The 15569-nt window shown below is 41.4% G+C and overlaps 1 protein-coding gene across 1 annotated transcript in view; it reads left to right on the forward strand.

Moving 5' to 3' along the window:
* necab2 (N-terminal EF-hand calcium binding protein 2) overlaps window positions 1-15569 on the forward strand; it is a 103230-nt gene extending 87661 nt beyond the window's left edge. The window contains exons 10-13 of the mRNA XM_079568492.1: window positions 7011-7123; window positions 12523-12600; window positions 14702-14793; window positions 14884-15569. Of these exons, the coding sequence (XP_079424618.1) occupies window positions 7011-7123; window positions 12523-12600; window positions 14702-14793; window positions 14884-14912 (312 nt within the window). The 3' untranslated portion in view covers window positions 14913-15569. The remainder of the gene's footprint in view (window positions 1-7010; window positions 7124-12522; window positions 12601-14701; window positions 14794-14883) is intronic.

Consider the following 15569-nt stretch of genomic DNA (forward strand, 5'->3'; position numbering starts at 1 on the left):
GTCAGGTTTTTTTTTCTTTTTGTATCAAAACAATGTGCGCATTTAATCAAATACACTGCGTCCCATAGAGGGGGGGAAATGGAAAGTGCAATTTTTTTCTACCATTACATAAGTATTTAACTGTCGAAATAGAAGCGCGGCATAAAAATCGAACAGCAAAAACGAGAACACGAGGTCTGAAGTCTGGAGATGTCAGGCAGCACAAGTAGGCCAAGCGCGGGGCGGAGGGGCTGGCGGAGGAGAGTCAGATGAAAACCTGGATGTGAGGAACTGGTATTTCCCTGTTCCCATGGCAACGGCACCCTTGTTCTACCCCTCCACCCCGCACGGCTCCCAACATTTGCTCAGTGCTACCCCTGTTTTCACATCCAGCGGGACGGGGGCTCTAAACACATACCCCACATGCGTCAGTAGTAGAATGCTTTCCCGTGCGCTATGCGGATCCTTCCCTCGCTGTATATTTGATGCTGTTGTCGGTGCGAAGCCTCTGTGTGTGTGTGTGTGGGGGGGGTCGGAGGGGCGGCATACAGATGTGGAACAAGAAAGAAAAGGAAAAAAAAAAAAGGGGGAGCGTTACATAAGTTTCAATATGCATTGCACAGGGTTTCTGCTCCGGCCTTGACTACAAAAGCGCATTGAGGATTAAACTCAAAGTTACCTCTCAATGAGGATTTGTTTTTATTGCACTTGGTGTGTTGGTGGTTGGTTGGATGGATTTTGCTTGTATATTTAGAATTGTTTGGTTTTCCATAGGGTAAAACTTGTTAATGTGTGAGTGGGCTGGGAAAGGCACTACATGCCAGCGATAGGTTAGGGACACTGTTTTCTCTCAAATTGACTCATATTGCTTCATATTGGTTGAAAACTTTGCCAATTTGCAATTGGACTACTTTAATAAATCTGTATGTTTTCCTGTTGTTAAAGGAATGGGCCACCGTTTTTACATACTGAGATATGCTCTTACCTCACTTTAGCCGAGTTAATATATCCCCGTCTGGTCTTTGTCCGTCCGCTCTGTCACGCAAACGGAGCACATACGCAGCCTCTCCCACATGTCATATAGCTCCAAAAAAGCTCACGATAGAAGCTACCAAGCTCTTCCACGTGTTCCCTATTTAAATAAAGTTACGTGAAGTGTTTTCATGCGAAGTATATTTACACAGAAATGTAGCATGTCGATTTTATAAGCAAATAAAAAGGGGGACTATATTGTGAGGCGTAATGATACGAGGAGTAAAACGTCCGCGCAGTAACTCCTGCTTATAAAATCGACACGTTACATTTCTGTGTAAATATACTTCGCATGAAAACACTTCACGTAACTTTATTTAAATAGGGAACACGTGGAAGAGCTTGGTAGCTTCTATCGTGAGCTTTTTTGGAGCTATATGACATGTGGGAGAGGCTGCGTATGTGCTCCGTTTGCGTGACAGAGCGCACGGACAAAGACCAGACGGGGATATATTAACTCGGCTAAAGTGAGGTAAGAGCATATCTCAGTATGTAAAAACGGTGGCCTATTCCTTTGAGGTATTTATGGTTTAACTTAAAAGCAATTATTGAACTAGTCACTTTCTCTGGGCTTACTTCTCATTCAGTTTAGCATTGAATTCATGATCAACTGAAAAATGTTACTTCCAATTAGGGCTACACAATGTATTGCCAAGTTACCAACAACAACAAAAAGTCCACCGCCTTTAGCTTTGATTACGGCTCGCGTTCGCTGTGGCGTTGTGTCAGTAAGCTTCTGCAATGTTAAAAAGAACCATTCTTGCATTTATTTTGTATTGATGCTGGGAGAGTGTGACCACTGCATTACGGTTTCTCCAGCACATCCCAAAGATTCTTAAAGGAATAGGCCACCATTTTTCCATACTGAGATATGTTCTTACCTGAGCTTAGACGAGTTGATGCGTATCTGTCTGGTAGCATGTAGCCTCTCCTCCTCTCCTCTATGGGGCCAAAGGGAGGGGTGAAGCTAGAAGCGACCAAGCTCTTCCACGTTTCCCCCTTTAAATACGCTTACATGAGTAATAACACGATCCAAGTATATTTACACAACATTAAACATGTGGATTTTCTAACTTTTCTAACTTCAGCCCCGTTTGGCCCCATAGAGGAGAGAAGAGGTTAAATGCTAACAACATCTTTGGTCTTTTTGCGTGACTGAGCGGACGCGCAAAGACCAGACAGGTACACATCAACTCGTCTAAGCTCAGGTAAGAACATATCTCAGTATGGAAAAACGGTGGCCTGTTTCTTTAATGGGGTTAAGATCTGGACTCTGTGGCCAATCCATGAGTGAAAATGATGTCTCATGCTGCCTGAACCACTCTTTCACAATGTAAGTCCAATGAATCCTGGAAATAAGCCCGTGCCATCAGGGGAAAAGAAGTCAATTGATGGAAAAACCTGGTCATTCAGGATGTTTGGGTCGTCAGCTGATCTCATTCTTTGGGCACATAGTGTTGCTGAACCTTACCAACGACAGCAACCCCAGATCAGAACAGTTAGTCATATCCAGGTGGCCACTTTTTTTGGTCTCAATGTTCAAGACTTTTCTTTTTTCTCATATTGTGCGGCCGTATTCCAAAACCATTTGACAAATTAGCTTGGTACAGGACAACAGAATTTTAGAAATGGATTTGAATATAATTAATCAAGTCTTTTTCTTCACGCTTGGATGGTTACTGACAGACAGAGCAAAATTAAAAGCTGTTTTAATTATCAAAATCATCATAGCTGGAGGCCGATAATGGATTGCACAATGCCATTAAACCATCAGTCTGATGAATTGTCTTCCTCCTGAATTATTCTAATTTGTCCATAATGTTAATGAAGCTTTATACTGGAGTGAGAATGAATAGGAAGACAATTCTAGGTCCTTTTTTGCTGCGTTCATTTTTAAAAGGTCAATTATAATACCTTGTGTGACGTTTACATTAAGTTAAAAGCTGGAAATCCACGCTTACAAGGAACACGTGCATTTTAAAGTGAATCACTCGCTTGTCCATCAAGGCCTTGAAGAGTCTGTAAAGGCAGGCATTGTCACATGATTTACAAGCTGTATACGAGCAACAATGTGCCATAATGTGTGTTGCTGCTGACACCAGACGCTCACTCACAACATGAACAGATGCTGCAGGCGAACATTTATCACATCAGCCTAACACGGAGTGAACAGCGTGAGTGAAGGCTGACTGCATATAGTCGTCCCCAGGGAATGAGATGGTTCGATTTGATGTATTTCAGAGTCATAGAGAAAATGTTTGACACTTTAGACGGCAGTGAGGTCAGAAGGAGGAAAAGGACGTCTTGAGAGAGGAATGTAATAAGAGCCCTTTTTTTTTTTTTTTTTTTTGATGAAACGTAATCTGTCAATGAGCAACAGTGTGTGTGTGCCTCCAGATACAATCCACGACCACAACATGGCCACACTAATGAGCCTCAGGTGACCCAACGTCCCTGATGCTGCTTACTCCAGCTCAGGACTATAATAGGTAATCTTATGAGTCCAAACTAGTCTCGTGCAAACAACTAACCCACAGGCCTTGCCAGTCTCGTCATGCACCCACTAAGATATTTTTGTTGCTGGTGCTCTGATTTGAGCTGCTTCATGGTAAGGATGTTTCCAGGCACACTCACAATTTCCCTTTCGTTTTCACTGCGACATAACAAACGCAGCTGCTCATTGTTCTTTTGGGACTCTTCCCATGGCAACGTTATGCAGTTATCATGCAAAAATGTATAAGATTTTGCTTTATTTTGAACTGGATTTCACACTTTTCTTCAGTTTCATCAGTCTTCACCAATGAGTATGCACCTTTTGGCATAATACGCTCATGAGACATAACAGCGATTTACCGCGGGTCTTGCAATTCTCACGATAAACCTACTGTGAGCTTTTACAACCACGATAATTGCAAAACCGGTTAATCTTGACATCCCTACTTCACGGTGATGTGATGCTGGTATTCTGTCACTGGATAAAAAGAAGGCTTTTCAGGACACTGCGCAGGAAAAGTATTGAAGTCACATTTGAAAATGAGACAAATTGAAATGTACATTATATAAAATACATTGGCATCCTCTCCTGCCCTTGTTACTTATTCTGTGGCCCATTAAGAAATTAATCCATTCTTCATTCATTGCCTCTTGGGCACGGCCTGTCAGAAGTCGACAACAGCAGTGCAGTGCCAGTGGACAAATTATGAACTAGGATCTCTGCAGCTGGAGTAAGCCGCTGGAGGATAATCCCATTGAGCATGTTTTTGATTCAATACACAACACCTGTACCCGTAATCCAGGTGAAGGAAGGATATGCAAATCTAAACAGAAGTGCCTCACACATCGGGGGAATCATACTCGAGACTTTTCAGGCGCATATCAAACTCTGACTGTTCATATCGCCGATAATTGGAGAGAGTCCCGTCCATACCGGGCTGGCCTGGTGGGAACAGATGTAATTGCAGGGATTCGGTCAGGGAGGCAGCACGGCTAATGGAGTGGCAATGATTAGATTAACACAGGCTGCTGGCCAATGTGGTGTTTCTAATTGAGTTGGTGTGCTCCTCTGTGTGTCCGTGTCCTCAGGTTAGACTGCATACTACCTGCGCCGCCATAAGGTCGACTTCTGAGCAGCTTGCGCACATATTTATTACTTCATAAATGGCACAAACATGCTCATGCGTGACACATGTTGCAGTGGGTGGTTAGATGATCATCCGTGTGCAGCAGAGTGGTTAGCCCCTCTAATGACAGCATGGCTAACCTAACAGCTTCAGGTTGTGTAATTAGATAAAACATTAGTTGCAGATCAGACAGGTACTGACATCTATAAATGCTGACGACACACAGTCCTTGTAAGACATGTGCGTTATGCCTTTTTAATGTTCAATAAAACGTCTATTAATGTAGAAATCTTGGTAAGCTCCTGCTATCCATCTGCATTTTATGACATGAACATATGGTACAGTTATTATGTTTAAATTATCATCATACTAGCCAGTAAATCATGTGGAAAAAGCTGTGGGAAAGCACAGAGATCCGTACCAAGACTCAGGGGTACCGCCATATCTTATTAGTCCTACAGTATTTAATAAAAGCTTATAAACCCAGATTTCCCTCTTCCCAGACACTTCCGCCTCCCATTTCCCTTCTGTATGTACATATTGGAAAAGCTAAAGAGCCATGACTGTAGCAGATCAGTGGGATATGTGTTGATTGAAATTCACAGTCTACCATGGTCTCATTTGTATGGCGGAAGGAACTCTGTTTGAGGACGGAGAACTGAAGTGTAAAGGACGAGAGCTGCGGGTGAGGTCAGGTCAAACAAGAGTCTACTTTAACTTTCTGATGCTTTTGTCACTTCTGTTCTTCTCCAGAGTGGACAACTGTGTTCTTGGGTCATCTAAGGAGAGCACGACCAACTTAAAAAAGAGCCTTGACAGCAGCATTGAGTAAACATAAAATGACAATGACCCTCTGTTTTGTGTGGAATTCTGTGTAAATATTACAGGGCTTTTGTGTCTCCTGTGTGAGCAGCCTGTAAATATCGGCTGGAGTTATCTAGGTCATAGTGGATGAATTTTTAATTGTACTGTAGTGTGCCGCTCATAAAAAGCCAGAGCCAGGAGATAATCTGATGTGATCAAACCAGCGCAAGTGGTAGCCCCTCAGCCGTGCTTCAAAATCAGATTTCACATGATTATAGCAAATGTCCTTAGGCACCTTCTGTACTGCATTTAGCTTTTATCAATTGAAGACACATATTAAACTAGAGCAAGGAACACAACTGGAACTGCTGATTCTTGCATCTGTACCAAGCAGCAAAGCTCTGTTAATATTCCCCTAAAGAGTCATACTGTATCACCCAGACAGAAATAAGTCATACCGATGTGGTAACATTCTTACCTTTTACTTTTAGTCGTTGCAAAGACACATTTGTCTGCCAGCAAAAACAAGAAACAAGGAATATTTTTTTGTTTTTTTTAATGAACTTTTCTGTGGGTTCTATTCTTGCATCAAATACAAGAATGTGACATGTACACACTCATCAGCAGCACAGAAAGAAAAACAATGGGTTTTATCTATTATTCTATAAACAATGTAATTGCTATGTCCATATTAAATAAATAAATAAAAGTAATTCTGTGAGATTCTCTGAATTTCTCGGTAACATCTAATGTGATTGTATTCCTGTCAATCAGCTTTATTCAAAACTAACTTGGAGGTAGTCACGCTCAAATGACTGTGAACACCAGCTAATTCCTGCCCCCTAAATAAAACATTACACTGTAAATTCAAAGAAATTAACTCTAAATCCTAACCCTAACCCTAATTGCAACCCAATTCTAATCCTAACCCTAAAACCACATCTTGACCCTCAAACAGTCCTTCAAATAAGTGAGGACCACCCAAAATGTCCTCACTTTCCAAAAATGTCCTCACTCTGTTGGTCTACAACTTTGTGTGTCTGTACAAGTGCTCACATGCACGCACACACACAACACATAAAGGTGGACACAGTGTCTTTCCCAAGGACACAATAACAACATTCTCTTGTGGGAGCTGGGATTTACCTGCTGAATATTTTAAGAGAGGGCAAACACTTCATCAACTGAGCTACTCAGTACTAAACTGAATGTGATGTTTTGTCTATGTGCATTACACTTGGAACTATGGAAGACCATATTAGCACTGATGCTGTTGTAGCGACGCTCCAGAACAGTCGGCTGTTTGCCATGTGCTTGTCATTTTCCCTGTTTGAAATTGTCTCATACACTGTTCCTCTGTTTGATCAAATCCTCAGTGTTTGTGAAGCCCTGCGAGGCACCTGCTGTTTTTATATTATATTGGGCTGTACAAAAGCAAATTGAACTGAATCATTTATTTAGCTTCAAGACTAGTTTAAAGTCGGATACCTTCGCAGTCCTACATACCAGTGCACCTGCCGTGACTAAAGCAGATGGCAGTGCTGAACTGACCCGTTTCTATGTGTTCCTCCTCAGTCCTTGCTGCTGATTCGTCAGGAGATGGTGGTCCACCAGAAGAAACTGGGCGACTTCTGCGAGGCTCTGAAGCAATACCTGAAAAATGTGTCTGCGCAAAGAGACTGTTTTCAGTAAGTTACACCACACGCACCTCAGTGAACCTCACCGCGCCTCAGTGCACTGTCAAAGAGTTACAGTCGAGTTGGATTTTTTGCCTGCATTGTATTGAAAGAGCTTGGTTATGGATGGCACACGCTGCATGTTGCTGGACATTATCTAATCACATTATTATGTACAATTATGTGCAAGTATTGTACAAGTCAGGCAATGGGTTGGAAGTTCCCTTAGTGTGTGCTTTCTACTGGCTTCTTTCAGAAAAGAAAAATCCTTTTCATTACCTCAATATGGCCCAGACCTTCTCCAACACTACAGACATTATCTCACAACAGTTGAGATTGTTTCCCGACTAAAGCCCTACTTCAGTTAGATTATCGTTGCCTACTGTAGAATAAAAGGTAATATTTGCTGCTGTGTGAATCTGCCATGTCAATAATTGTGCAAACTCCAAAGGTAATACCTTAAATATTAGGGTTTTAGATCTGAACCAGGACAGCTATAGTTGGCAATGCACCACTGAATGCAGAGAAAGTAGTTATATTTGGAATATTTGATACAATATTCTGCAACATTACTAATCAGAAAGCCCACAAAGCCTTTTTCTTTATGCTGCCAGATCATATGGCCAAAATATGCTGTCACTGATCCAAATAAATGACCGTTTAAGACAACGCAGCATGTCTTTGTTTGTGTCAAGCCATTGTAAACATTGAACATACTGCTGTACATACGAACAATGCCTTTAATTCCCAGCCAATATACCACATTTCTAATCAAATTGACTAATCTGTTCTTCCAGAAGGAACACAACAACTGCTTCAGTACATGTTTTTACTTTGCAATATTGTATTTTCCCCTTTCCACAAAGAATTTCATCATTGTTTTTTGACACCATGGATTGCAACACTGCTGCATCTCCACAGGCCTCAGATTAGTCAGATTGTGTCTTACTTACAGTACATTTCTGATAAAGTCATACCTTGAGGACAGTGTGATGTATACATGCTGTAACAAGGCTGAACATCCAGCTGTCCACGCCGAGCGGGGGGCTGCAGGGAATCACACTAAGATCCACTGAGACCCTCCTTTCCCCACCTCAATAAGAGCATGCACAGTCCGCTCCTATATACTGCAAATGCCCTTGGCTACACCACCAGCTCATCACATCTGCACGCATTACTCTGCAGAAATTTGAATATTGGCTGAGAGTATGGGATCTATCTAGTTACGGACAAAACAGGGACATAACACAGACTGTAGGCTATCTCAAAATTGTATAAATCCAGACAGTTGGATCTTGGTGTTAAAAGGGTTCAATCTCGAATTTCGCAGTGATTTTCTGATGACAATCTGTACATGGTCGTGTGACACCACCTCAGTCAGAATACAGCTCTGTACGAGAGACTTGAACCAACAGCTGTTTTTGACATGACATGTCTCAGTTTATCAAACTTTATGATGTCATTTTACCTGGATGTTTGAGCATTCCTGTTTTTGAAACTGTAGGTCAATAAAAAGTTTTAGGCCTGGAGTTTATAGAGCTTTTCAAAATATCAAAGCATGTTTTATCCATTGCGTCCGCAGTCACTGTAGTCAGACTGTCGCCACAGCTGCTCTGGGTCTGACTGATGAAAACATGACTGCCAATCAGCGCCAATAACCTCTCAGACCATCTCCAATTACACCATCTTAGTTTCATATTCGCACCGGAACAGTGGGCCCAGTGTCTTGGCCACAGTGACGAGAGTTAGAGTCAAACTACAACTTTACTGCAATCTGAGAGACTGTTGCTCTAAAATACTTCCTCCACCACCCAGAAGCAGGAGTCTCTAAATTCTCTGCATTTCGTCATCTGTTTGCAGTTTTAGGGCAGTAGGATAGTATTTGACTTGGACCTGTCCTGTCCAGACAAAATGCCCGAGAGTCCAATCCAAAAGTATGGAAGCTGGAACCTACTCCCTCATAACAAGCAAAAACAGTAGCATCAATAACATTAAGTAAGGTGTTTTCAGATAATTTTTCTTCAAATTCTTACTTCTTTTTACTCTCACACATCAAAAGTGTTCATTGTCTTTGGGGTTATTTCAAATGTGTGATTGACAGGGAAATGTCTTGACCTTCTTTTGGTTTCCCTCACAATCAAAATCATTGTGACAGCACCAAAAGAATTGTATCTACAGTAATTGCCGGGGGTCGTGTTGGTGTCTGACTCCGCTCTGTTGTTCTTTTCAATTATTTTAGAGGTGACACAAACGTTTATAAATCATTTTCCCTCACCACAGACACCAGCCTTTTACAGTCTTTTCTGCAGATGCTAATTACAGCGTTTGTATAGAGCAACGCAGACATAAAGCCAGTCCTCTTTGACATTATGCCTGCCTAGCACCGTAATTAATGTAATATAAATATATGAATTACACCCTTTGCACCAAAGCGTGTTTAATGTCGGCCTGTGTCTCTGGTGATAGCGCGCAGCTTCATGCCTCAGTCTAATAAACATGTAAAATGTGAATAATGTGATGTCTTTAATATTTTTATGGACATCATCTGTACGTAATGAAGACGTGAAGCAATAAACAGCGGAACGACTTGTTTAGCCAATCAGGCACATTAATGAATGATGTTTTCCAGCTCAGTGACTATCCCTTAGTGTGCAGTATGTCTGTCATAAAACAAGAAGAGCTGCAGCTGCTGCTGGAATAGATTTCATGGAGAAGCAGGCTGATTTTAAGGAGACATTACCAACTGGGACCCAATGAGAATTTATTGTACATTTGGTAATGGTGAGAAAAGTGGACAAAAATTACAGCCCTTTTTTTTTTTTTTTGATAACAATGCATTACTTTATTCAAAGGAAGTAATCCACACAGTACTTAACCTCATAACCCCCACCTGAACCAAGCACATTCTCTCCAGGTTGGCTTTACCCTATAAGCTTCAGGAACAAAGTGTCAAAATAGCGACAAAAGCAAGGGTGAAAATTCAACGAGAAAAGCAATAAAAGAGCAACAAAAACACATTAAACAAAAATCATAGCATATCAATCAAAAAGCATGATTGAAAAGTGATGAAAAAGCGACAAAAGTGTGCCGCAAAAGCAAACAACACCACAGTAAAGAAGCGGCAAAAACAAGACTAAAAAGCGCCAAGAAGCAACGGAAAAAGGCGAGGAAAAAAGCAACAACAAATGAAAACTACAATAACCAGGCAAAAAAACAGACGAAAACATGATGAAAATGGTCTTTCAAATGAGGCATTACTCTGGCCTGTAGGCTTTTACATTTGGGTAAAGCTGAACTGGAAAAAATGCGCTCGGTTAAAGCGGGGGGGGGGGGGTAAGAGGATGATCATGGTGAAAATTACAGGCAAACAGCTCAAAACGATTGAAACTGTGGTTTGTATTGACTCGTAACATTGGAAAAAGCGATCAACGCCGCTCTTCAATTTACTCTTTTCACAAAAATTGTCACAAAAAAGTCAGCAGACAGACACACGGACTGTATAGATTCTGCCATAGCCTGTATCCTTAATGGCACTTACATGTCATGCTCGCTGTCCTGACCCATGAACCTTTTCCCATTACAGCCTGCCTCAATACACAGCAATAAGATAAGCCGATATTGTGCCCTCTCGCAGTCTGACATTCACTGCTGCTGCTGCTGCAGTAGTAGTAGTAGTAGTAGTGCAGAGGGATGAGCATTTATCCAGTCAACTCCTGCCTGTTTGTTTGTGTAGCTGTTAGACACTCGGCTGATTTGTTGGTTCTTTGCAGCTTTCCTTCTCGATCAGTAAAAAATAGTAGCGGTACAATGGTTGGTGTAAATAATGCATGAGAGGAGAGCACTGTGTTGATGCTCATTAGCTGTCTCTCTCTCCCTCTATATGGGCTACACACACACACACAGACCTCTCTCGCCCGACTTGGCTGTGCACTTAATCTCACACAAAGCTGTACAATGTAATATGTAAAGATTATTTAGAGCGTGCGCGTCCATGCTCATTATCTTGGAGAGCAGCCGTACTTGATTACATCCTCCAGCAGAACTCATCCAACTTATTTGTTCTGGAGCCCCCTGGATGGTTTTTGGCAAGTGGAGCAGTCTTGACTTGCTAGTGCCCTCTACAGGTATACAGGCAAACAGCAGGAGCATTACCGTAGTGCTAACTGGTTTCATTATCCAACATCGAAACACACTGTACTGAAATCTGGCTGAAATATAAGTACAATGCTAAACCAACAAGAGTCGCTACACATTCACTGTGCTATTGTTTCAATAAACTTATGTAAAGATTCTCAATGGAATTAAGATCTGGACTCTGTGGTGACCAATCCATGTTTAAAATGATGCCTCATGCTCCTTGAACTACTCTTCACCGTTAGAGCCCGATGAATCCTGGCATTGTCATCTTGGACATTGGTCATTCACGATATTCAGGTTCAGGTCATCAGCTGATCTCATTCTTTGGGCACATAGTGTTGTTGAACCATGATCTAAATAACCAGGTGGTGACAATTTCTTTTTGGTGAGACAAGTGTCAGATCAGATGAGGAAATCTTTATTGTATATCCCAGCAGAGAAATAAATACATGTTTTTTTCTCAAACTTTACAGGAGAACAATGACTACACACACACACACACACACACACACAAACAGAAAAACACAATTGTCGATAATCAACATGAACAAATGATGAAGTTCTTGAGACTCGGGTACACTTTGGGCGGAGAACAAGAAGGCCGAGCCAAAAGTCAATATTATCGTGGAGATCTGAGCCGCAGATGGAGACACACTAGTCACAGTTCATCCTCTGACAATCTGCTGCAACAATGGACATTTAAATCATTAGTCGGTCCTTTCATACTGGGGCTAGCGCTCTGCTCAAACTGTTTTTGTATTATTTGTAGAGCTCCGAGCACAGCAGTTAATATAAGGGGCTCTTTAACTCTCTCCGCAGCCCTGTAAAAAGACACCATTACTGCTGCTTGTTATGCTAATCAGAGCACACCTCTGGATGAGGTCTATAATTTTGTTACAGCCAACAGTTTAATGCATGCATGATACAGTATCGCTGGGGGTAAGAATAGCTGTGATTAATGTTTCAAAATCCAACATTTATTTTCAGTATGCAGATCAGTTATAAGTGCCGACTGATATGTTTGTGAGAGGAAAAAGTGGAGTGGCCAGTCAAAATAATCAAAAGACCTGTTTACGTTACATATTATAGTGAAGTTGCGCTAATTTGACCCAAACTCTACACCCAGAATCAATATTTCATTGAATATTTGCTTCCAATAATTGATTTCACGTTGCTCTTGGCCACTTCATGTCACCCTATTATGCGTTCTCCTTAATCTCACCTGTATTACCTTTATACTCTATAACTCTCTCCGCTCTGCTGTGTCTCCTCAGTGTGACCGCGGTGCGCCTGCCCGACGGTTTATCCTTTGTCGTGTATGAGTTCTGGGACGGCGAGGACGAGTGGAAGAGGTGAGACTTAAACCATTAAGCCCTGTGCAGTACAGTGATCCAGGCTCTACTGTCATTCCCATAAACTGCCTGTTGTCATAAGAATGTATATGTGCACTTTGTTACTTTACTTTTCTCATTGGTAAATTGAAGCGAAATTGGTGTCAGGATGTATAGTGCTTCGAAAAAAATGTACCCAGAAAGAAAAATAGTCTCTGAAAATAAAGTAAGGTAATGTTACTGCAATGCGAGACAAAACAACACCCCGCGAAACCAAAGAGCAGCTAGCCAGTTTTGTAAGTAAATGCTGAGGAGAGACGATTCCTGCCAAACATTTCATTTCTACAAAACTTTAAAGTGCGTGGACGCTCCTCCTTCAGAGTCAGCACTTCTATCAACTCCGTGGCGCTGAGCAGGCTTTTCCCCCTTGGCCATTGTTCTTATTGATTGCCGATCACTGAAATCGCGCTCACATTTCTTCCATTACTGTCATAAGTCTGTGTGCATTTCATTAGCATTGTGCAGGCGCTCGGTCACTCTGGAGCAGGACGGGCTCTTGCATTGTGTCAGCTGCTTATGATTTAGTGATGTGCCGATGTGGCTGAAGTCGAGGCTGCTCCTGATCAGTCTCTCCGCTCCACTGCGCACTCACTCCACTCCAACATTAATATTTCAGCACTTACTGTAAAAAGCCGCGCACGGTGGCCACAGCTTTTGTGACTGGCACTCAGGAGAAGTGCCAAGGGCAACGGGGAAAAAAGCTCCTCAAGGAGCTTTACTAGAGGGTAGAAGATTATGAAGACCGTGATGTTGTGCTTGTTTTCTTTGAGGTTTTTTCTTCATGATTACCTTGAAAGATTCACCTTTTTAGTAAAGGGTTTGTACCTGATTTCTGTTTTGTTCTTTAAAGTGCATATAACAGGATATAATGCTTTTGAAAATATATTCCTATTCAGAAGGATAACATTACAAGTTCATCAGTTGCATATTTATCATTTAATTTCAGTGAAGCAGCAATTTTAATGATGAAATCTTGGGCAGAAAAGTTATTTTGACTCATTTCCCACTGACTAACGTGGTCGGCGCGGCTACTGTTTCAAATTGTTTACCTTCTTCTATGTCATTTCCCGTCAGTATCCAAAAAGGAAGTGAAACTATAAACATCACAAAAATGGCCAAACTAAAAAAAGCTGGGTACAATCTTAAGCAAAACCTGTTGACTCTGTCTAATGTGTCATATGCACTTTAATGAAAGCAGATATTGGTGAAAAAAAAAAGATCAGTGTTCAATGTATCTATATTATAAAGCCTTTTTTATCAATCATAAAGTAGCATGCTAGTTGTTGTCATCAAAGTTATAAAATATGCTGAGAAATTAAGAATGAGTTTGGATATTTCAGGATTTTTGATGTAGGGCCTCATTTCCTAGTTTTCCAGAGTGTTCTTGATTTTTGGAGATTTTTTTATTTTTTAAATTCATGCAGTCCTTATATTTGAAGAGTTTAGTTGCGCTAGGCTAGCGCATTTCTACGGTAACAGCTAGCCACAGTGCACCTGAGGCAAATCACTTCAAACGCCAGGCTAACCATATAAATGTCTGTGTCGATAGAGTAATTTTTGAAATATAACAAACCTTGCATCACAGGAATTACCGCATTTTGAGGGACTATTTTCTAGTAGATCACTCCACCGCTGCCCAAAGCTGATGCTGCTTAAATAGAAGTTGTTTTAAATGCAAAATAGTTACAATTATTTTATCAACACAGACATTTATATGGTTAGTCTGGTGTTATAAGTGATTTGCCTCAGGTGCTCTGTGGAGCGGGTCAGACTGTTTTTAACGTAGGCTAGCTGATACCGTAGAAATGCGCTAGCCTAGCACTAGCCTAGCACCACTAAACTCTTCAAATATAAGGACTGCATGAATTGAAAAATATATATCTCCAGAAATGAACAACACTCTGGAAAACTAGGAAATTAGGCCCTATGTCAAAAATCTTCAAATATCCCTTTAAATTTAACACATTCCCTTGTTCAGGACCTTTAAGACCCAGAAAAATAAAGTTTGCTTCTGAGAACTATCTTGAATGCAATTATTTTGATGCATGTCCTCTGCCTCCAGACACCTCCAGTCTCCGCCCAACAAAGCCTTTCAGCATGTGAAGGTGGATACACTGTGCCAGCCTGAGGCAGTGTCCTCTGTCGCCGTGCCAGGTCAGTGCTGTTCACCAATTGACACTTTGATTCTAGAATGACATAATAGTCATACGATGTCACATGATAATTGTTTCTCCTCTCACACAGCCGCCTGGTGCAGCGTGAACAGGGACTAAAAGCATGAAGAAGTGACCACCGCGCCAAGACTATGAACGTCTATAACCCCACAAACCTCATGTATCGCTCCTCACCCCTCCCTCTTACTTTACCTCAGTCTTTTTTGTAAGTACATGTTTACACAGTCCAAACGAATGGTGTCAAATGCAGTCGATATTGAACTAAAGTACTTTTACAGTATGAATTTGCTGGCTCAAGACTTTTGAAATATTTCCTGTCACTGTCACTATCTACAGCTATGAGCCGCAGGTAGTCTGTCATGTAGCAAGGTCCCCCAGCGTAGTTGTTATGTAGCAGTTTTGGCCATAACTTTGTGGAAAAAAAATATAGGAGTATGCAGCTTATTTTACGCATGTTTCACGAGCTTGCTGGAAGTGATGTAGCTCTTTTTGTTTTGGCATCAGTTCCATATCAGCCATTTTGAAATGATCCTAGCCCATAGCAAAAGGAATAGCTGCCATAATAGCTTGCGATCTCAGGAAGAAATTTGACAGTTAGCTTCACTAGCTACAAACGTGCTTTAAGACAATTGGAACAGAGACTTACTTTTTCTATATCCACCTTGGTTTAAACAATTTTACAATTCATATATTTGTATTAACGTAGCTCCTGCCCTCCTCGAAACCCTCTGGGAGCGAAATTCCCATTCAAAATCC

The sequence above is a fragment of the Gobius niger genome, assembly GCF_951799975.1.
Source record: "Gobius niger genome assembly, chromosome: 12".
Taxonomy (NCBI): Eukaryota; Metazoa; Chordata; class Actinopteri; order Gobiiformes; family Gobiidae; genus Gobius; species Gobius niger.